The 21,366-nt window shown below is 43.4% G+C and overlaps 1 protein-coding gene across 1 annotated transcript in view; it reads left to right on the forward strand.

The window, feature by feature from the left end:
* Positions 1–16,586: 16,586 nt before the first annotated feature.
* The window catches only part of Slc30a9 (solute carrier family 30 member 9), a 49,026-nt gene continuing 44,246 nt past the window's right edge, over positions 16,587–21,366 (forward strand). The window contains exon 1 of the mRNA XM_051164682.1: positions 16,587–16,815. Within this exon, the coding sequence (XP_051020639.1) occupies positions 16,731–16,815 (85 nt within the window). The 5' untranslated portion in view covers positions 16,587–16,730. The remainder of the gene's footprint in view (positions 16,816–21,366) is intronic.

Raw genomic sequence — 21,366 nt, forward strand, 5'->3', positions numbered from 1 at the left:
TTTATACGTGGTTCAAAAATAGTGCTGAGAGTTCCTGTGTGCCTCTTACTTACCTGTTTTTATATTAGCATTTTCTTTTGGTAGAACATTGATGCAAAGTAAGATAGTAACTTTGGATTGCCTAAAGTACAAAATTTATTTGGATTTCAGCAGTTTTTACATTTGTGCTATAGTGTGTGCTACATTTGTACCTGGATTGCGTTTTATGTTTCAAGGTGTGTAAGTGACTTTTGTTCTTTATAATATCTTATAGTTTGAACAACAGTAGATGTTAGTTTGCATGAAGTTGTAGTTAGAAATATCACATTCTGTGTGAATAGGCACCATCAGCTGATCCTGAGTCTGGTATTAGTGCTTCCACCACATACAGCCACTGAAGTATAGGAAATGTAACAGTGCATGGACCGTGCGCGTCAGGGGAAACGCAGCACTTACAGCATTAGTCAATTATTACCCAGAATATCTTGTCCTTCAGGAACTGCAGTGGTGCTGTTGGTTTTGTTTATAGAAACCTGTTGGACAGATGGAAGCTTTATACAAACCTTGTTGACTCCAGCAAGCATTCTGCATTCCTTTTGTATACTTCATCTTTTGCTGGATTGCTGTATTTTAATATTAAGCCAAGAGCAATTTCTTAAGTACAATTTTTATTTAAATTTCCTTGAAATAACATTTCAGTAAGGTAGATGCTTTTGGGAGAAAAACAAGAAAGAAAGCTAATTTTAAAAACTAAATTTAGATACGTGTGTGTGTGTGTTTGTGTGTGTGTGTGTGTTTGTGTGTGTGTGTGTATCCCTTACAGAGAATGTCAAGGCAAGCTAGTAACAAACCAATAGATTCTGTTAAGAAAGAATTGCAAGGTTCTCAGTACATCTAAAGATCTAGGCAAAAAATCTGATTTAGTTTGCAAGTTTATTGAATATCCTGGAAAAGAAAGTGAAAGACAAATAAAGCTGAGGTTGAGCTCCCTAAAGCATTTCAGATGGGAAAGGCCAGGCTCACTGTTGTATTGGAATTTGTAGTGCTTAACCCACCCAAGGAGAAAACGGCTGTGGACAGTCATGTTTGCAGTCAGTAGGTGTCACTCTTCCTGTGGGTAGTCCCCACTGTCACATGCTGTGTTAGAAGGTTAAATGCTCTGCTACTGAAAGTGGTTAGCTGCCAGAACACTAAGTATCTTAATTCTGTGATCCCATTAACTCAATATTGACAAATATTTGGTAGGTATTTACTGTGAATGCTGGGGGCTGGGACTGGAGCATGAATGAGTACCGTTTTATAATAATCAAGGAAAAGAAGGTCACTGTTAATATGAGCCAGTGAAACAGGACAAAACTGTGAGTAGCCAGCATGTTATTGTCTCAGCTTATAATTTTCAGCCTAAGTCATGTGAGTACATAAATTGTAAGATTATTCTCTCCCTTTTTTAAATGTATTGAGAAATAATACTTAATTTATCTTTTCTTATATAGAGAGATGGCATTTTATTTTATTTTTTTCCTGATGATTATGTAGGTACACTTGATAGAATCAGCTTAACTACAATTGAGATTTCCCTGTAACATGAAGACACCTGACAGTTTAGAGACTATTCTCAGGAGTGCTCCCTGGGTTTGAAAATCAGTTGTAGTTTATAAAGACAAGTTTCTCTTCTCACCACTGGAATTCCTAGGATCAGGGGAATTCAACACTGACAGTGTTGCCGTAGGCACCACATACCCTTGGGAAGTCTGGAATTGTTTCTCAGCAGCTCTTCAGTGCACACAGGACCTTACAGTTTGACTGCAAAGCCATTCTTGGAGCTAGTGTCAAGGACATCTCTCAGTGGCGCTGCTGGGGATCTGGAAGGTCTCCTGCAGCTAGTGAACCAGTGAGACTTCTGTGGTTTGAGTTGGCCTTCAGTGGCTTATTGAGGATGGACACATTCTTGGTGAAGGATTCTCTGTGCTCTCTCTCTCCCTCTTCGTGCTGTACATGCCATGTAACTGGCCCGGGACAAGACAAAATGCAGTATTCTTTGTATCTGAAGTGGATTCTTTTCTTAGAAAACCATAGGAAAGAGATGACTGACAGCTGTGTTTGCCAGAGTCTTCTAGCAATTGGCTATTGTCAGGGAATGAAGGGCCCAAGAACCATTTCTCTTTCTCCCTTTTCCCCTTCCTTCTTTCCTTCCTCCCTCCCTTCTTTCCTTCCTCCATCCCTTCCTTTTCTTCCTCCCTCCCTCCCTCCCTCCCTTCCTTCCTTTTCTCTTCCCTCCCCCCACCCTTGAGACAGGGCTTCTCTGTGTAGACTAGGTTGTCCTTGAACTCAGGGATACTCCTGGTTCTACCTCCCATCTTCTAGCTTTCCAAAGCTACATTTTAAAAGTACAATCAGCCGTGGTGGCGCACGCCTTTAATCCCAGCACTCGGGAGGCAGAGGCAGGTGGATCTCTGTGAGTTCGAGGCCAGCCTGGTCTACAAAGTGAGTCCGGGACAGCCAAGGCTTCACAGAGAAACCCTGTCTTGAAAAAAACAAAAAACAAAAACAACAAAACAAAACAAAAAATATATGATCAGCATTTTGAAACTAATCTTGTTCATTAACTCCAAGCATTTACTGTTCTTTTTGTAACTTCAAGAACAATTCCTTTTGACATTAGTTTTTGTCTACATGTATCTGTAACTTAAGACTAAAAGAGCAAATCAAAATTTTGGCCAAGTAACATTTCTGATGTGTATATTGGAACAAGGGCACAAGGATTGCAGAGGTTAGAGTCCTAAGAGCTGCTTGATTTATAAATGCATCGCTTCCGGTGCTTGATAAAATGGGATATATTGAACTAAAAAATTTGTATAAATAATATGTCAGCATTTCTTACTAGTCTTGAATCCATTTTTAATATATTGTAAAGGTTGGGGAGTTACATATACTCTTAAAGCCAATATTATTCAGGCTATAAATTTATAAAATAAATTGAAAAATTTATCATTCTCCTGCATTCAAGACTAAAGCACATAATGCTAATGTAGGGCTCAGAGGGGAAGTTTAGTTCTCCTGCGTATTTGAGGAAATGCGAACTCCTTTCAAGAAAATGTAATAAACCTAACGACCATAGCCTGCTGACACCAAGGAAAAAGGGCCTCACTCGCTCTTTCTTTTATTCAGCGATTTACTGGTCCCTGCTGATTTTCAAATTGGATCACTGTAGTAAATTATCCATGCTGGTACCTGTGAAAGTAAGCCCTAGGATCCATATTTGTTTTGTGTTCTGCTTAAATCAGCAAGAATGATAAATTTGATGGTGTGAAATTAGAAGTATCAAGGGTTTTCTTTGTTGACTGAGCAAAGTCATGTCTCCACCTGTAATTTGTGGCCCCTTTTTCACTGTGTGTGCTTCCTATGTCTAATATTTATTTCAATGCAAATTAAATGGTTCTTCCTTCATCTATAATGTTATATCTAACATTTTATTGATGTAAAGTCAAATTGTACAATAAAAGTCTCCTTGGATTTAAGCAGGTTTAGAACTGTGTTGCACAAGCACGTTTACATTCAGAGCTCAGCTTCCCTTGGTGCCTACTCGCCTGTTGTTAGAAGAGGAGTCTGGTCGCTTCTGCTGCCCTCATCCCTTATAAACAGTAGAGATCCTGTGTTGTTGAAGGCTGATGGGAAATGGGAAAACTGCATTATAAGGTGGGGCTTAGTGAGGGGTGATATTGAGTATCTCAGTGGCTTGGTTCTATACGTTTTTGTGTTATGAAGTGGATAGCATGTGGATGAAGCATTATGTAACCTTAAAATGACTCACAATCTACAGTGCACCTAAAGTCATCAGTCAACACCAGATCACAGGAGTACATTTCCCTTCTGGGTATCTTTCTAGAAGTGGTGGTTATTTTCTGTGTTGGTTGAACAGCAGGTACTTACTAAGTAGAATACTCTATAAGCCAGTTTTATAAATCCTGTCCACTTTAATAATGCAATCTAAAAGACATTATAAAGATCAGTTTTATATAAAGGTAATTCTGATAGGTGGAAAATAAGTGTATTAATAGTTAACCTGTATACCAGTATATGGGGTTGGGGATTTAGCTCATGGTGCAATCTCAGGACCCTGAGTTTGATCCTCTGCTCTGGAAGGGCAGGAAGGGGTGGGCCAGGACAAAATTACAGAAAAGATCAAAGGCAGCTGGAGTTATGCTTGGTAATCCAGAAAATAAGAGTGTCTGGGGGCTCTGTCGAGAGCTCAGTGGTAACAACTTTCCTTCTCTATCATGCATGAGTGAGACCCTGGATTTGATCTCCAGCAGTACATAAAAGTTAAGAAAAATTGATTTTTCTAAAGATTTTTTTACTGTATTCTTTTATGTGTGTGTATGTTTTGCTTATGTGTATGTACATGGACCACATTGGTGCCGGTGCCGGTGGAGGTCAGAGGAAGGCGTCAGGTCTCCTGGAACAGGAGTTCCAGGTGGTTGTAAGTTGCCATTTGGGTGCTGGGAACTGAAACACTGTCCTCTGGAAGAGGAGCCAGCACTCTTGACCACCAAGGTAGCCCTCCAGACCCTTCCTAACGATGTGTTGTAGGTTATTTGAGACATACTCATTGCTGGCTCATAATATAGGTTTTCTTTCTAGTAACAAGAAGAAATACAGTTTTGTTTTCTGAGCATTTTAAGTTTGTTTAAACAAAGGTGAACTCTTCAGAGTTTCTTACAACATAACTCTGAACTTTTTTTTTTTTTTTTAAGCAGACTCTCTCTACATAGCCCTAGCTGTCCTGGAACTCTATGTAGACCAGGCTGGCTATTCAGACTCATAGAGATTTGCCTGCCCAGTGCTGGGATTAAAGACGTGTGCAACCACACCAAGCTCCATCATTCTGAACTTTGGGAAGGCAAGAGCAACTCATTCCTTGGTTGAATAGACTCCTGAGGTCCTAGAGAGCAGGAGATCTGTCAGTAAGAATCCTATTAAAGCTCTCCTCAGGGCTGAGCAGTTGGTTCCGCATGAGAGCACTTGCATGGGACCACCATTGAAATCTGAAGAGTCCATGTGACTCTGGGTACAGGGGCGCATTTGCTGGTAACGCTGGCATCATGAGGGGTGGGAGTAAGGAAACACCTCGGAGCTCGCCAGCCACCAGCTTGCATCATGCTCACCGGGCCACTCTGTCTTGAGGAAAAGTGGGAAAAGGAGAGTAGGGCCCTGACATCTACATCTGGCCTCCATGTGTGCAGAACTCAGAGCTCCACTCTGGCCTGTTCTCCCATTGGCTTCCTCTCTCCTGGATTAAGTAATTTCACATTATATTACTTTCCAGTTAAATTCCATTATGTATCTTTTAAAAAGCATCTTTTAAGAAAAATATAAAATATCTAAGGAATTCACATAGACATTTTAAGCTGGTTGACAGAAATAAGGCTCTGACTTTATTAACAGTGACATACTTGCTGTCTTTTATGTCAGCTTGACAAAACCTAGACTTAGCTAGGAAGAGGAAACTCAATTAAAATGCCTCTAGGCCACTTGTAAGGCAGTGTCTTGATTAATAATTAATGTGGAAGTGGCCCGGCTCACTGTGGGTAGTACACCCCTAGCTGCTGCTTCTGTCTGGCAGGTTCCTGCCTTGAGTGTCCTCAGCAGTGGAGTGTGGCCTGAGAGTTGAAAGCTGAGAAAATAAACCTTTTCTTTCTAAAGTTGATTTTGGTAATATTTTATTGCTGCAATAGAAACCCTAATTAAGACTGAAATTGGTACTAGGAGTGTGGTATTGCTTTAACAGGCCTGGCCATATTCTCTTTATGAGGATTGTTGGAGGAACTTTGCAGCTTTGGGCTGGAAAGGCCATTGAATGCTCAGAGTTCATGAGCTATTGTGAGAATGTAGATTGTGCAGACAGTAGAGCCCTGACGTGAAGTTTCAGAGGGAAGTTTTGATAATCCCTTCATGTCTTTATTGGAGCATTCAATATTTTGAATTGGGAATCTGTGGTTCTGATCAGCTGGGGCTGTAGAAGAGACTGATTAACAAGAAACCTGAACCACTAATGGCAAGTGTTTGCTTAGATCAACACACAGACGGGCCTGCAGGGACAAGGCTATACCATGTCCTGACATGAACTTGGCAGTATGTAAGTCTACCAGACGGTATTGAAGACATGAATGGCTCATGGAGAGCAATGGAGACTTGGCATCGTAAGAGCCATTGGTGAGGGTGCAGCCTCAGTTGCAGTAGTGCCCCAGGATTGTAAGGGTCGTACAAGTTAAGCCGTGGCACCTATGGTATGATCAGAGTCCCTGAAGAGAGCCGAGAAAAGACTGTTGGTGAAGGTGCAGCCGAGTTGCAGCAAGAAGCTCTAGCAGTTTGAAGATGCCAGTACTGTGGGACAGCCACCAAGGACAGCAGTAAGCAGGAGCTGTGCTGTGGAGCAGGACAGCAGGAGCTGTGCTGTGGAGCAGGCTTGCGCCCCGGAGACAAGCAGTGGCTGCTGAGGATTGCACAGGGTAGACCTGATCAATGCCTGTGGAGCCCAGAGGATCACAAGCCCCAGATGTGGAACGCTGAGCTATTAGCTGTTGGACTTTGGCTTTGCTTTTATTTGAATGTAACTGTGCCCTTGATTTTCCTTCTTTTTTTTTTTTTTTTGGTTTTTCTAGACAGGGTTTCTCTGTGTAGCCTTGGCCATCCTGGACTCACTTTGTAGACCAGGCTGGCCTCGAACTCACAGCGATCCGCCTGCCTCTGCCTCCCGAGTGCTGGGATTAAAGGCGTGTGCCACGACGCCAGGCGATTTTCCCTCTTGAAGTAAGGAAGTATGTAACTCATTCTTGATTTTATAGGCACTTAAAGAGACCGAGCTTTTTTATTTTTTAATTTTTATTTTATTTTATTTATTTATTTATTTATTTATTTTTGGTATTTTGAGACAGGGTTTCTCTGTGTAACCTTGGCCATCCTGGACTCACTTTGTAGACCAGGCTGGCCTCGAACTCACAGCGATCCGCCTGCCTCTGCCTCCCGAGTGCTTGGATTAAAGGCGTGCGCCACCACGCCCGGCTGAGACCAAGCTTTTTTAAAGACTGGGATTTTTTAATTCATGTTTTATATTGTGATACTAATGTGAACATGACAACTTGGAAACAAATAAGCAAAGATTATAGTTGAATGGTGATGTGCTTGTGTCAGGTTGACACGGGTCAATCATGCTGGCTGGTGTGTGTGTGTGTGTGTGTACACGCAAACCTAGAGGAAAGTCAATTAAAAAATGAAAAGCCTTCATCAGATTGACTGAAGGTGGGCCTGTGGAACACCTCCTTGATTAATATTGATGTTGGAGGGCCCAGCCCACTGTGGGTGGAACCACCCTGGACAGGTATCCTGCGTTAACACTGAAAGCAGGCTCAGCAAGCCATGAGGAGAGAGGCAGTACGCAGCACCTGCCCTTAGTTCCCTGAGAGATGGCGTGTGACGTGAGAGTTGTAAACTTAAATAAGCCCTTTCCCTCCCAAGTTGCTTTTGGTCATGGTGTTTTATCAAAGCAACGGAAACCTTAACTAAGACAGACAGATGAGCATTATGAAGGGAAAGAGGAATGCTGCTGTGTCTTCATTAAAGAAGGGCTGGGCTTTCCCTCTACTGCCCTCAGAGCAAGTCGGCCTTCTCGGGGAAGTGACTAGAATGGGAGATTTGCTTTTTTTTTAATTTAATTTTTTCCTACAGTAGTTTCATGTAATTAAAGCTTGGACTGCAGATTCTGCCTCTACTGCACAAGTATTAAGACATAATATTTATATATATTTATCATATACACAGTGTTTTGCTTGCATATACACAAGAAGATGGCGTCAGATCTCATTGTAGATGGTTGTGAGCCACCATGTGGTTGCTGGGAATTGAACCCAGGACCTTTGAAAGAGCAGCCAGTGCTCTTAACCTCTGAGCCATCTCTCCAGCCCTACAGTTCCTTTTTAAGGGAGGTAGTATACTATTTTTCCTTGAAAATGTGATGGGTTTAGAAAAGTGTTATTTTGTGTATGACGTGTCCATGCAAATGGGCACACGCTTGTGCTGTGGTGTGCCTGTGGAGGTTAAATGACTACTTGGAATTGGTTCTCTCTCCACCGTGTGGGGGATCAGACTTTGTCAGGATTAGCAGGTGGTGCCTTGATCCACCGCTCAGCCATCTTCCTGGACCAAGTATGGTACTCTTATTTCCATTTTCACCAGAAACAATAGGAGGAAGTCCTGTACATGAAGAGAATGCTGACATCCAAACAAGGAGTAACTTGGATATAAAATAGGGCTGGAGACATGGCTCAGAGGTTAAGAGCACGGTATGCTCTTCCAGAGGACCTGAGTTCAATTCCCCCTTCTGGCATGCAGGTGTACATGCAGGCAGAGCACTGTATATATAATAAAGCTTTAAAAAAAAGATTTAAAAACCATCGTCTTGCCAGGCTTGGTGATGCATGTTTGTAATCATCATTTGAGAGACAGGGGCAGGAGGCTCACTGCAAGTTTGAAGTCAGCTTCCTGTATTGAGTGAGACCTTGTGTCAAAGACAGCAAAACAAAAAAATTAGGTTAACAAACTAGCAAGTCAAGGCACAGAGCTACACAATCTTTTAATACTTTTGTTGCTATTGAATGGTGATTTGGGGTCCTAACAGTAATTAGCTAGCCGGGTTGCTTACTAGCAGTAGGTGGAAAGGGAGTTGAGTTAGAGAGATGGCTGTGGGTGAGCCCGCTTGTTAGAGATGCAGGAAGACCTGACTCCTGGCATCCACTTAAAAAGGCTACTAGCCCTGCTCTCAGAAAGTGGAGCCTGCTGGGCTGCTGAAGCCACGATGGTAGCTGAAAGATACTATGAACCAACGCAGGTTCCGTGAGAAAGCAGTCAGAGGAGGCTGCGCCTTCACTCATGGCCAGGCACGTGCACAGAGCTGGGGAAACAGCAGAAGCGCACACGCTCAACGCAAAGGGATGCAAATCTTACGGCTCAGCACAAATAAGGCACTGGGGTTGATTTCCAAGCACCGAGACCTCCAACCCCCAAATGTGAAAATGCTGCCACTTACATGGTAGACCTAGTTGAGCAGCCCAAAGTTAAAACATCAGGAAGCTATGCACGCACGACCAGGAATCCTGTCAGAAACTTGGTGTGGTAGCTCCGGTCAGTAATCCCAACACTTGAGAGATGGAGGCAGAAGGATCTGGAGGTCAAGATAAGCCGTAGCTACACAGCAAGTTTGTGCCTGTGCTGGGCTATGTGAAACCCTGTCTCAAAAATAAAAATGTCCATCAGAAATCATAATTCCAGTATTTGAACATTCTCATTGTTTCCCTGGACCTAGTTTCCTCATTTGTAAAATGTGGCTAGTGGGAAAAAATGAAGATTGCTTGATGTGGTACATGTGAGAAGTGCTTGCATATAGTATTTTTTCCAAAGGGACATATTTATGCTATGCCTTTGGCTAACCTTGAGAGGCTGAGGCTCCTGGGATTGGTAAGGAACTGTCCTGAGGAGACTGGATGAAGCAGTGTTGCTTAAGTTTGGTGACCCCTGTGTTTTCAGACAATAACGGAAGACAACACTCAGGGCTGGGCATGTGGCCCAGTGGCAGAGCTTGGGTTGAACATTTGCAAGGCTCTGGGTTTAATCTCCAACAAAAAATAAAACTAAACTTTGGACCTGCTCAAAAATTTCCCCATTCAAATACAAAGACTTCTGTCAACAGGAGGGTGTTTTAGTCTTCCAATTCCAGAGATTGATGCAGGAAGTAGAGACTGCAAGAATGGCTACTTAGCAAAACTTCACACCTGTCTAACTAGAAGAGCTCTTTGCAGGAATAACATCTTTTAAATCAAATTATTTTTAAGAAATCACTCTTTCAAATTATCCCTAGTGAACACATAAATAGGATACAGAAGTAGTCTATGGGATGCTCCAAGCACAGCGTACCTGTGACATGCAGAGAGTATATCTGAGTCGCATTTTTTTCTGCCTATCTTAGGAAGACATAAAATTTCAAAACTTGCAAACACACTATTGTGATATAATGATAAAAGTGTCATAGGAACCCATATCCAACACTAACAGTCTTATATAGATTGCAACCTTAGGGAACACATTTAATTGCTTGAAACATCTGTTTCTCTTGGAAACATCTTAAAGAAAAAGTAAAGAGGACCCAAATATTAAACTGTGTGTTATGGATATGGTTTTATTGTCAGTTCTGATTTCTATGATGTCGAATCTCTGAAGGTAAGTGTAGAAAGATGGTTTTAAAACACAAGGGTACCTAAGGTAATGGAGAAAAATTACTCAGTGAAGTGAGAAAGGCTTAATTGCAGTAGATACATTTCCTAGGCTCCGTTTGAAGCCTGCTCTCTGTTGATGTTAAGCTAGTTGGAGGGCAGGGGAGATGGTTCACCAGTTTAGGAGTACTTGCTGTGCAAACAGTAGACCTGAGTTCAAATCCCCAGAACTCAATGGCATGTGCACCTGTAACCCTAGCACTGTGGGAGGTGGGAAAATAAGTAGCATCAGGAACAGTGGGAGACCCTGTCTCAAGGGGACAGTATGGAGAGTGATGGAGCAGAGCAGGTGGGCATGCATGCATGCACATTACTACTGCCACCCCGTCACTACCACACACATACACAGAAAGCCAGGTGGGGCACACACAGGCTATCTTTATGCTTTATCTGAAGATGACTTAGAAGAAAACTAGCTGGCATTTGAAGGAAGGAGTACCTCAAGATGACCGAGACTTAGGGGCAGTGTGTGTGTTGAGTAGAAATGCAATACTGGCTCTGTAGGTAAGGTTAGGGGTTCGGCTAGCCACACTAATCGGTAGTATGTGCTTCACATTACTGTGTATAAAAAAAATAATTTTGGGGTCCATCCCAGCACCATAAATACAATAATAATAGCAAGTTGATTTTTAACTCAATTTAATCCAGTATAATCAGAACATCTCACTCAACAAATAATAGACAAGCTAATTGGTATATTTCATTTTTCTCCCATCTTGAGTCTTTCAAACCTGATGATGTGTATGATACTCTTAATGTCACGTTCTATATGGTAGGGCTCTTTGGAGAGTCTCTGCTGACTGCCATATCACATGTTGCTCCCCAGACCCCAGGGCCTCATGGCTCTGAATGGAACTTAAGGTAGCTGGACAGGCTGGGTGGCTTCAGCAAGTTCATACTTTCCTTCTTCTGGAGCCCTGGGAAATCCAAGAGCAAAGTTTCTTTCTGAGGTTTTTTTTTTTTTTTTTTTTTTCCGAGACAGGGTTTCTCTGTGTAGCCTTGGCTGTCCTGGACTCACTTTGTAGACCAGGCTGGCCTCGAACTCACAGCGATCGCCTGCCTCTGCCTCCCGAGTGCTGGGATTAAAGGTGTGCGCCACCACGCCCGGCTCTGAGGGTTTTTTTTTTTAAACAAATTTCAGGCAGCTTTGACTGCTTGCCCCTCTTGTAAGGCCACCAGGCCTTTGTGCCTAGGACATCATCACCTTTTAACACAAGTTGTCTTTGTAAACTCTAGTCTACCTAGTTGGGCATAGTTGGCAATAAAAATTTGTGTGTGAAACGTGTGGTGTGCGTGTGGAGGCCGAGGACAGCCTTTAGATGTGGGACCTTGCCTTGCACCTGTTGAAAACAAGGTGTCATGGGTTATAGGTCTGTAAGTTTCCAAGGACTCCTGCCTCTACTTCCTGTCTTAACACAGGGATGCTGGAATTATAGGTGTGTTCTACCACAACCAGCGTTTTAAGTGGGTTTGGGGAATCTGAACTCAGGTCTTCACACACTGATGTGGCAAGCACTTTACCCACCGAGCCACCCCGTCCCCCTGATATTAAACAGTTTCTGCATAGCAGTGATAATATAACTTGTTGTATACATCAGGTAGTGTGAACTGTAACTGTCAACACAGAAGGTTTTTATAGCACCAGTAATGCCACACCTCAAACATGTCATCAGAAGCAAAAAGTCGTTAGGATGTCTCAAAAGTACCTGGTCCCCAAATAGCCAGGTATACTTTCAGATAGCCCCAGAATCAGACTGTGTTCTCCCCAGCCTATTACCACATGAACAGAAGATGCATTCATTCTCTTACCTAGACTGTAACCGTAGCTTCCCTTCACTTCCTGCTTCTGCTTTTGCCTGTCCCTTCCTGCAGTTTGTTTTTGATGCAGCAACCATCGGTCTGCTGAGCCTTCTCCTTAGCACACAGTCTTAAGCTCAGTGGCTGCCACTCTTGGATCCTTTGCAGCGGCCTACAAGGCCCCCTCAGATTTCCATCTGTTGCTGGGTCTGTGGCACTGGCCTTAGTCTTCTAGGCTCAAGAACTCCTCTGTCTCCACCTTTCTCCTACCCTCTGAGTGAGTGAGGGGTGAAGGGCTGCAGGGCTTCTGTGTATCTAAGACTGTTCAATTTTCATTTGATCTGGTAAGTAATAGCCCAGCCCTGACCTGAAGTTCAACCTTCATTGTGGACTCGGTATTTCTTGGCTAGGGGTAGAGGTAAGTTAACTACTGAAAAAAACAAAAACAAAATGTAATTTCATGGGAAAAGAATAAAGGTGTAAATGCATTCTCAGAAAAAGCAAGGGTGCAAAAGTTGCTAAAGCAACGTGTGGTCCATGCTGCGGTTAAGTTAATAATTCTTTTTTGTACTCTGACCACTGACTGCATTCACTTGTCAAAGACAGGAACTTGGGCTTAGTAATAATTCTTTGATACTGTATATTTTGTAACTTTAAAAAAGAACAGTTAGCTCCTAATTTTAAACTTTCCTTTTGTTTGGTTCTGTTTCTTCACCTCTTACCTGTGCCTCAGTTCTCTGGGAAGTCCTTTGGCTTCTTAAAGTTTCCTTCAGTTGTGCAGAAGACGGTGCCATGCTTCGGTGCACTTGTTCCTTCTTGTAATGAGGTCAAACTCGTGGTCGGGCTTGTTTACAGTTTCTCAGGCTCAGCCTGGGCCTCAGCTTCCAAAGGCAAAGCCAGACCAGCTCTGGCCTCCTCTCTGCGGTATCTGCTGCTTCTTCACCAGAAAACAGGGCAGGGCAGGCTTTCTCCTCTTCTCAATTTCTCCATAGCTACTGATGCCCAAAAGTAGACAAGGCACGGCTAAGATTAATACTAACATTGGCATGATTTCAACTACTTACAAAACAGAACAAAACAAAACAACAGGTTAAAGACTGGTGTTCGGCAAGAATTTCGAAAAAGTTTCCTAAAGACAAGAGAAAGAATGTCTGTGGTGTTAGGAAAAAGTAAAACACTGCGGAACGTGTTTACGCTGTTGAAATACTCCCAGCAGTCAGAAAGCTGAGGTCAGGAGATCCTGCCAGTTCAAAGCCAGCCCCGATGAACAAAAGAAAGAGGGGAAAGGAGAGAAGCGTGGGGAGCGAGATGGATCCGAAGACATTTATTTATATTAAGAAGAAAGAGAAGCTGACCAGAAAATGACAAAGCGCACTGAAGATTCACTGTCTAGAGTAGAAGTTGGAGAGATTTCCTAGAAATTTCATCTTTATCTTTCTCAATGAAAGATTCGACATTAAAAGAAAATTAAAAGTGTGTAGTTTTTAACTTCCATTCCTTTATTCACAACATATGTCCTATGCCCCGTGCTGTCACATACTGTGAACACACAGGGTAGACAACAGGCTCAGTCTAAACAAGTTCACAGGGCATGAGCTGAGACAAGAGTCTAACTTGCTTCCCTGAAACTCGGGAGGCACAAGCGGGAAGCCTCCTGTTTTCTACGCCTGTCCTCTCTCTACTCAGCTCCTTTAGTTGTCAGCCCCTCGGCATTAAACATTTCATTACAAGTGTTTAATCTGAGTCCTTATTCAACACCTCAAATTTAGTTTAAAACCCTCTCTACCATCTGGTCAGACCTGATCAGTGTGCTGTGTCTTTACAAATGCTATATTGAGACCTTTTCTGTGAGACAACACCTGTGACCAAATCCTCTACAGGCACAGAAGTAATGTTGGAGTCAAAATGTCTAGGAAGAACCTGTTCTTGGCTCTGGAGATGGCTCAGCAGGCCTTGGTTGCGGTCTGATGGTCTCTTTATATAGCCATGTGTAAGTCTTTAAAAAATGTTCTGGTGGTTAAGGTCCTTCCCTGCAAGTCCTAAAGAGAGAGAGAGAACACAATCCCAGCAGATCTATGTGTACTCAGCATGAAATGTGTACTCCTGGAAAGCCCCACGGTAGAACCAGTCCCTTTATTTTGTAATGAATCATCTTAAGTCAATTTTTCAAATAGCTAGCTAGGGTTGTCGAATGACTAGAACCATCACTGTCCCAGAACTAGACAGGATGAAAGCAGGAAGAGCCAGCTGGATTTTAAAATGTCTGATGCATGCAGGAAATTGGATGGGAAAACCTTGCAGGGATTACGGTGTACAAGACTCATGAGCCGACTCCTCATCATTTTCCACTTCTGCTTTTGTCTGTCTGAGGTAATAGCTGTCCACATTCAAGCATCTGCTTATAAAGCCTCAACTTAGACAACCTAAAATCGTAATCACACATAAAATGTCATGAAGATAATTCCACGGGAAATGCTCACTTTCGACTTATATTACAGAAGATATAAACTACAATGTCAAAGTCTTCTGAAATACTTTACATTTTCTTCCAAAGAACAGTGATTTAGAAAGTGAAAGGTGGCTGAGGCAGGACTGTGTGAACTCAAGGGTTCACAGTGACTCCAGGTGCACAGTGAGTGCCAAGCTAGCTTGGGGTACAGTGTAGACCCTTTCTCAAAACAAAACCCCTAATCCAAACAACAAAAACCTTATGCTGATTCTCATTATTTAGCTTTTATAAGCATATAGTACATAAAGGATTTTAATATGACATTTTAAAAAAAGACAGATGTATTATGTAGTCAGTGCTCTGCCTGCATGTACACCTGCAGGCCAGAAGAGGGCACCAGATCACATCATAGATGGTTGTGGTTGCTGGGAATTGAACTCAGAACCTCTGGAAGAGCAGTCAGTGCTCTTAACTGCTGAGCCGTCTCTCCAGCCCCTTAATATGACATTTTATATAGTGCATTACAATCATATTCACACACCCATTACTCTTTTTGTCCTCTGCTTTTATGTGCATGTGTCTGTGTGTGTGACAACTGCTGTGTTTCATTAGGGTTGTTTTAGGTGTACGGGTGAAGTTTGGCTTTCAAATGTCTCTCCCTCCCCCATCAACCGTTGTGTATGAATTCTCAGGGAAGGGCAGGTCCCAGGAGCCCCTCTCTTTCCATGACAGGGTGTTGACGGACTCAGTCTTGTCTTGTTCGTGTAATCTCACACCAAGTGTGAGTCCAAGAGGGCAACAACACTGTTATACTGGAAGTCACTGTTTCCCACTGCTTCCCTCCACTTCCTCTGGCTTTTACCTTCAACCCACCCCTTCTTCCAGAATGTTCCCTGGGCCCTGGAAGGAGCGATACACATGTTCCAATTTATGGCTAGGCATTCAGTAGTCATTTGCTCTCAGTTCTTAAATCAGTCAAGGGTTTCTGCAGTCATCACTGACGTTTGGGAGGAAAGCTGCTCCGTCAAAGCTGACGGCAGCACTAGTGTATGTACTTAATTTAGAAGGGAATTTAACCAGAATATCCTAAAAACTTACCAAAACAGCTGCTTTCCAAAATAGCTCTTCACAGAGCCTATGACCTTGATAGCCACGGGCTTTTGGCCTGTTTAGCCTTACCAGAGGTGGATTCCCTCCTGTGAGGGATTCCTTCAAATCTGCTCAGGGTGGTTGGCTTCCCCCTTTACTGATTTGCCACTATTACAATGTAATTAAAATTATTAATGCGCTAACTTCCCATTTAAAATTTTATTTTGTAGTACTGGTAGTATTTGTATTAAGCGATTTAGACTAACCCCTAAAACAAATGGACATACAGCCCGTTCTATTTATTTGCTCAGGCAGATATTGTCTTAGGCCCCGGAACATAGAAGTATAAACTGCAAAGGATACAGTATCCATATACTTATTCTCTATTCGAGGTACAATAATTTCAGTCGTGGTGTTCTGAAGAAAAGTATACGGGGCAACGATTTAGAGTATACTATCCGTGTTAATTATAGCGAGGGCGGTCAAAGAAGGCTTAAGCTAAGACCCGACTGAACCTGACGTGAGAATAGTTAAAACAGGCGAATGCTGCTCAGGTTTCTTTCTCTCTGGGACCAGGCTGTTTCAAGTTTGCTCCATCTTCGCGTACATATGTAGCACCACGGCCTCTACTTTTACATACACCTCTAATTTTGTTAAACCACGGTCGGGGAGAAGCTGAGGTTGAAGGATCAGCAAGGCGACTGCAGTGTTGGACGACGCGGTGACCGGGGACAGAGGCTTGAACCCTGCCTTCTCCTCCCACTGCCCACGCCGCGGAGTCGGGTACCACTCACCGCGCTGTTCCTCCTTCAAACGCCGCGACGCGGACATCTAGACGCCCACCACAGGGGGATGAGCACGATTTAGAAACCCCGCCCTGCGTCCCCTCCGCTGGCCACGCCCCGACCAACAACTCGGCGTATTGCGTCACTTCCGCCGACGCGCCACGCCACCGCGACTTCCGGGTCGCCGAGGCCGCCGGCCGCGGCGCACAGTGCCGTGTTCGCCGGGGTCCGGTCTATGGAGTCAGTTGGCGCGGCCGGCGGCTCGGAGGCAGGAGGCGGTGTCCGAGTGGGGGCCTCTGCCCCGCCAGGATGTTTCCGGGCTTGGCCGCCGCCGTCGCGGCGCACAGGTGCAGCCGGGCGGCGCTGTGCAGGCTCGGTGGCGGCCGCAGCCAGGGTGAGTGTCCGACCCGCGGAGGCCGCTCCTGCCCGCGGCGGTTGGCCGGCTTGCCCTTCTCCATCCCAGAACCCGCGGGTCACGCAGGGTCCCCACAGGTGTCCGCGTCCCCCACCCGCGGGGGCCAACAGGTGTGGGGACACCCTGACCGCCTCGCGGTGACCACCCAGGGTGACCCAAACAAGGCCGTGGGGAACGGCGGAGTCCACCCGTGTGGAGGGTCGCTTGAGCCGGCTGCAGCAGTTCCACCGGCCGCTTCGGCTGAGTGGGATACTCCTGCGTTGTTCTTTATCTTAACGTGTTAACTCGGGTTTGTTTGTTTGTTTTTTAATCTTCCTAAGTCAAACTGGACGTCACATAAAGTGAGGGCTTCTCAACGGATGTCAAATAAGCCTAGTTTGGGGGCCGGGAAACCAAAGAACTTTGCAGTTTCAGTGAACGGGGTGAAAAAATAGTTTTCCTGAAACTGTATATAAACCGTGGGAGTGGAGAGGGTGTGTGTGTGAGTGACGCTAGTGATTGAGAGTTTTCATTTTCAACATTCCTTTCTCAGTCAAATTAAAGTTGTTGGAAAACATCTAAAGTAGCATTAAACCCATAAGTTGTGTTCCTGTTAACTACCTCCCTTGTTGCCATAGCTTGACGCGACACAGCTTGACCTAGAGGACGCGCAGACCCCGGGAGAGGACTGGACCAAATCCGCTGCTAACTAAACCCCCCAGTTTTCTTAGGAGTTGCGAAGAGTGTTTACAGAAATGTTTCTCAAACATGCAGGTTTCAAAAACTCGAAGTGGAAGTCGAAAGCTGCAGCCATTCAGGCTTTTGAATGATAAAAGCTGCCGCAGACTCCTGTGCTGTGCAGATAAGCTAGAACATGCTCACATCTTGCTTGTAATAAATATAAAAGCTGGCTCCTAAGATTGCCAATTAATTTACTGCAACAACACTGTTTAAGGGGTTTTTGGTTGGTTGGTTTTGGTTTTGGTTTTTCGAGACAGGGTGTATCCTTGGTTGGTCTGGACTCTGTGGACCAGGCTGGCCTCACAGAGATCCACCTGCCTCCGCCTCCCGTCGGCTGCGACCACGCCTGGCCTGGTTTTTGTTTTTTTGTTAATGACAGAAAACTAGCTATGGAGTTTTTCCATATTGGCAATATGCCTAACCATTTTATGAACAGAATGAATTGTCTGTTTATATACTTTATTCTAAAACCCCAAAGTAAACGTTGGCATATCGCACCGACATTCTCGTAGTGGCTGCTGAATGCTGTTGAAGCTGCCTTTCCAGGGTTGGTGAAGTGAGTTTAAATAGTGTAATTTGTAATTATTTTTTGTTTGTTTGTTTGTTTTTCGAGACAGGGTTTCTCTGTGTAGCCTTGGCTGTCCTAGACTCACCTTGTAGACCAGGCTGGCCTCGAACTCACAAAGATCTGCCTGCCTCTGCCTCCCTAGTGCTGGGATTAAAGGCGTGCGCCACCACCACCAGGCATAATTCTTATTCTGTGTACCTGTCGCTGGATCAAGAATGCTCTGTTGTTTGTCTTAGCTGCGTAGCTCAGATAATAATTCTCCATCGCTCTATCAGGGTGACTGCAGCGTTCTTTAGGGCGGCTATTACTGCGCATTTGAATGATTTTATACTTAAAAACCTTTCTATACTTAAAAAGTTACCTTGTAGAAGTGTTGTTACAGTATTTGAAAGCACCCAAAACTATGGCTAAACTTAAAAATCATTTGGAGGAAGAGTGCATTTAAGTTGCATGCATGCTACAGGAAAAGCTATTGGAAGCTCAGGGGTTTTTTGTTTGTTTTGTTTCTGTTTCTGTCTTGGAGGAGGGGGAGCAGGGATACATACCAGATGATTTTCTTTGAGAAGAAATAAAGTTTAGTTTCTGCTTCTAGGATGTTTACCTGTTTAGTTAAGGCTCCTAAAAGATAAACAGAGGAGGCAGTGGTGGTGGTATATGCCTTTAGTCCCAGGGGAGGCAGGAGAATCTCATAAGTTTGAAGCCAGCCTGCTCTGCAGAGTGAGTTCCAGGACAGCCAGGGCTACAGAGAGAAACCCTGTCTTAAGAAAAAAACATTCTGACATAGTTTTAAAAAAAAAAAAAAAAAAAAAAAAAAAAATATATATATATATATATATATATATATATATATATATATATATATATATATATATATATAAAACTGTTTCCCGTTTTGTGTTGTCGCTAGAATGCAGTGTGTATCTCACACAGACCATCACAGTTTGGATTACCCACACTCAACATGACTATTGAGTAGTATACATAGCTATGCAAGGATGGGCCACAGAGATGACTGAAGGGTTATGAATAATAGCATATAGAAGTACAGAAACGTTCTGCAAACATTGAAAAGTATAGTTACGTATGTTTTAAAGATTATTTATTATATATACAGTGCTCTGCCTGCAGGCCAGAAGAGGGCACCAGATCACATTGTAGATGGCTGTGAGCCACCATGTGGTTGCTGGGAATTGAACTCAGGACCTCTGGAAGAACAGTCAGTGTTCTTAACCTCTGAGCCGTCTCTCCAGCCATAGTTATGTATGTGTAAAGGATTTTACTGCTTACTGCCTATCTTGCGTTGACTAAGTTTTCTCTTTTTTTTTTTTTTTTTTTTTTTTGGTCTAAAGATTTCATTTATTTGTGTGTGTATGTGTATGTATAAGTATATGCACACGTGTGTGCACAGTAGCTGGGATTATTGGCATATGCAGTACCAGGCTGATGAGCCATATTTTCAGTCTCTTAAGATTTTCCTTCTGAAGGTACAGTGCTCTATGGGAGATGCGGGAACTTTCTTTCCTGTCTTGATCGGCAGCACAACTGAGCACTGTTTTAGGAGGTAGTTATTCTCTGTGTAAAAGGGAGTTAAGGAGATTGTGCCCTGTGACTAACAATTGTGCTTAAAATGATGTATGGTAAATAAATACATACTGAAATGTCCATCTCGGTTCATTACTGTACTAAGTTGGAAGCTTATTTGTAGTTAGTATTTATATTAGGGTAGATGCTTTTATTGATTTCACCCCGCACTCCGACTTTTTGAGACAGGGTCTCACACTGTCCCATCAAGGCTGGATGAGGCACCCCAGGAGGAGGAAGAGGGTCCCACAGTAGACAGAGGAGTCAGGGACAGCCCCACACCGCGGTTAGGACTCCCACAGTGAACACCAAGCCACTCAGCCATACAGGGGCAAGTCAGACCCCTACGGCTCCCTGATCTCCGTGAGTCCCAGTCAGGTGATTCTGTGGCGCAGCCAGTGTTGTTAATCATGGAGCCATCCCTCCAGCCATGCAATTATTTAGTTTTTGATATGTCAGTGCTTTAGAATTTGGAGGGAAGAAACTACTGAGATAGTCTTTTAGGTAAGGAGACTGACCTACAGTCAGCAGCCTACAACCTTGACTCAGCCCTGAAATGAACCAGAAATGAACCCAAACCACAAGATGTCCTTCTGTTTGCTTTTATTGCAGATGAAGCATACAGAATAGACTAAGTTGCTAGTTGGCAGGAAGAGAATGGCTGCGCTCTGTTAATCTTAATGAAAGCCATATTTTCTCTGAAAGCCAGGCTAAGTCTATTAGTAGATGACAAACTAGATTGGAGCGAGAGGGCACGCAGTGGACAGTAGCAGTGGCTGTAGGAGTCACAGAAGCAGTAACAGCGAAATAAAAACAGACTTGTGACCAGGCCCTAGTTGCTGTGACTAAACTGGTAACTTACCAGTACAACTTAGGTGAAAACAGCCCTTAGGTGTGTAGCAATGAGAGAACCCTATTCTGGCTGGTAGCAGTGAGTGCCAAACAAAAGACTAATGTTCCATTTGTAGCTAATTTTAGATATCACCTTGAGGAAAGGGTGTTCAGATTAGGAAATATGTTTTACTGTATTTCTGCCAGCTAGAATTAATGCATTCAGCAGTTCATCCCGCAAATGATTGATTATATTTTCTATTGCTGTTAGGTATTTATTGGTTTTATTGAGTCAGATGTGGACCTGCGTAGTTCTTAGCCTATAAGCAGTTTTCAGTTGTATATTAATGCTAAAGGTATACTGAAAGCTGTTAATATCTGACATACCATTGGAGTGAAAAATTACAGATGTTTCCAGAAAGCTAGCTAACAGTATAGTATTAGAAGGAATTGAAGAGCCCTCTACTGGCCAGAAATAAGGCTGTTTGAGCATCACTCAAGACTGAAATGGGTTGAAATACACAGCAAATCTTAATGAAATCTGTAATTGCAGTGATACATGCAAACTAAAACCGTGTTGCCTCTGCAGTATACCAGGCACTGCACTTACTGTTTGAGAGCTGGTGCGTAAAAGGGAAGACTTCAGCCCCGAGGCTGACTTAAACTGACTACTTAGTGACCACAGAGTGGGGTTTTCTCTGCATAAAGGTATTCTGACTGAGTGAAGAAGTAATAAAATTAGCATGCTACAATTTTAAAACTACCTAATGAATAAATCTATCTAGCATTGAATAACAGACATTGCCATAAATAAAGGAAAATTATAATTA

This window comes from Acomys russatus, chromosome 22, assembly GCF_903995435.1.
Source record: "Acomys russatus chromosome 22, mAcoRus1.1, whole genome shotgun sequence".
Classification (NCBI taxonomy): Eukaryota; Metazoa; Chordata; class Mammalia; order Rodentia; family Muridae; genus Acomys; species Acomys russatus.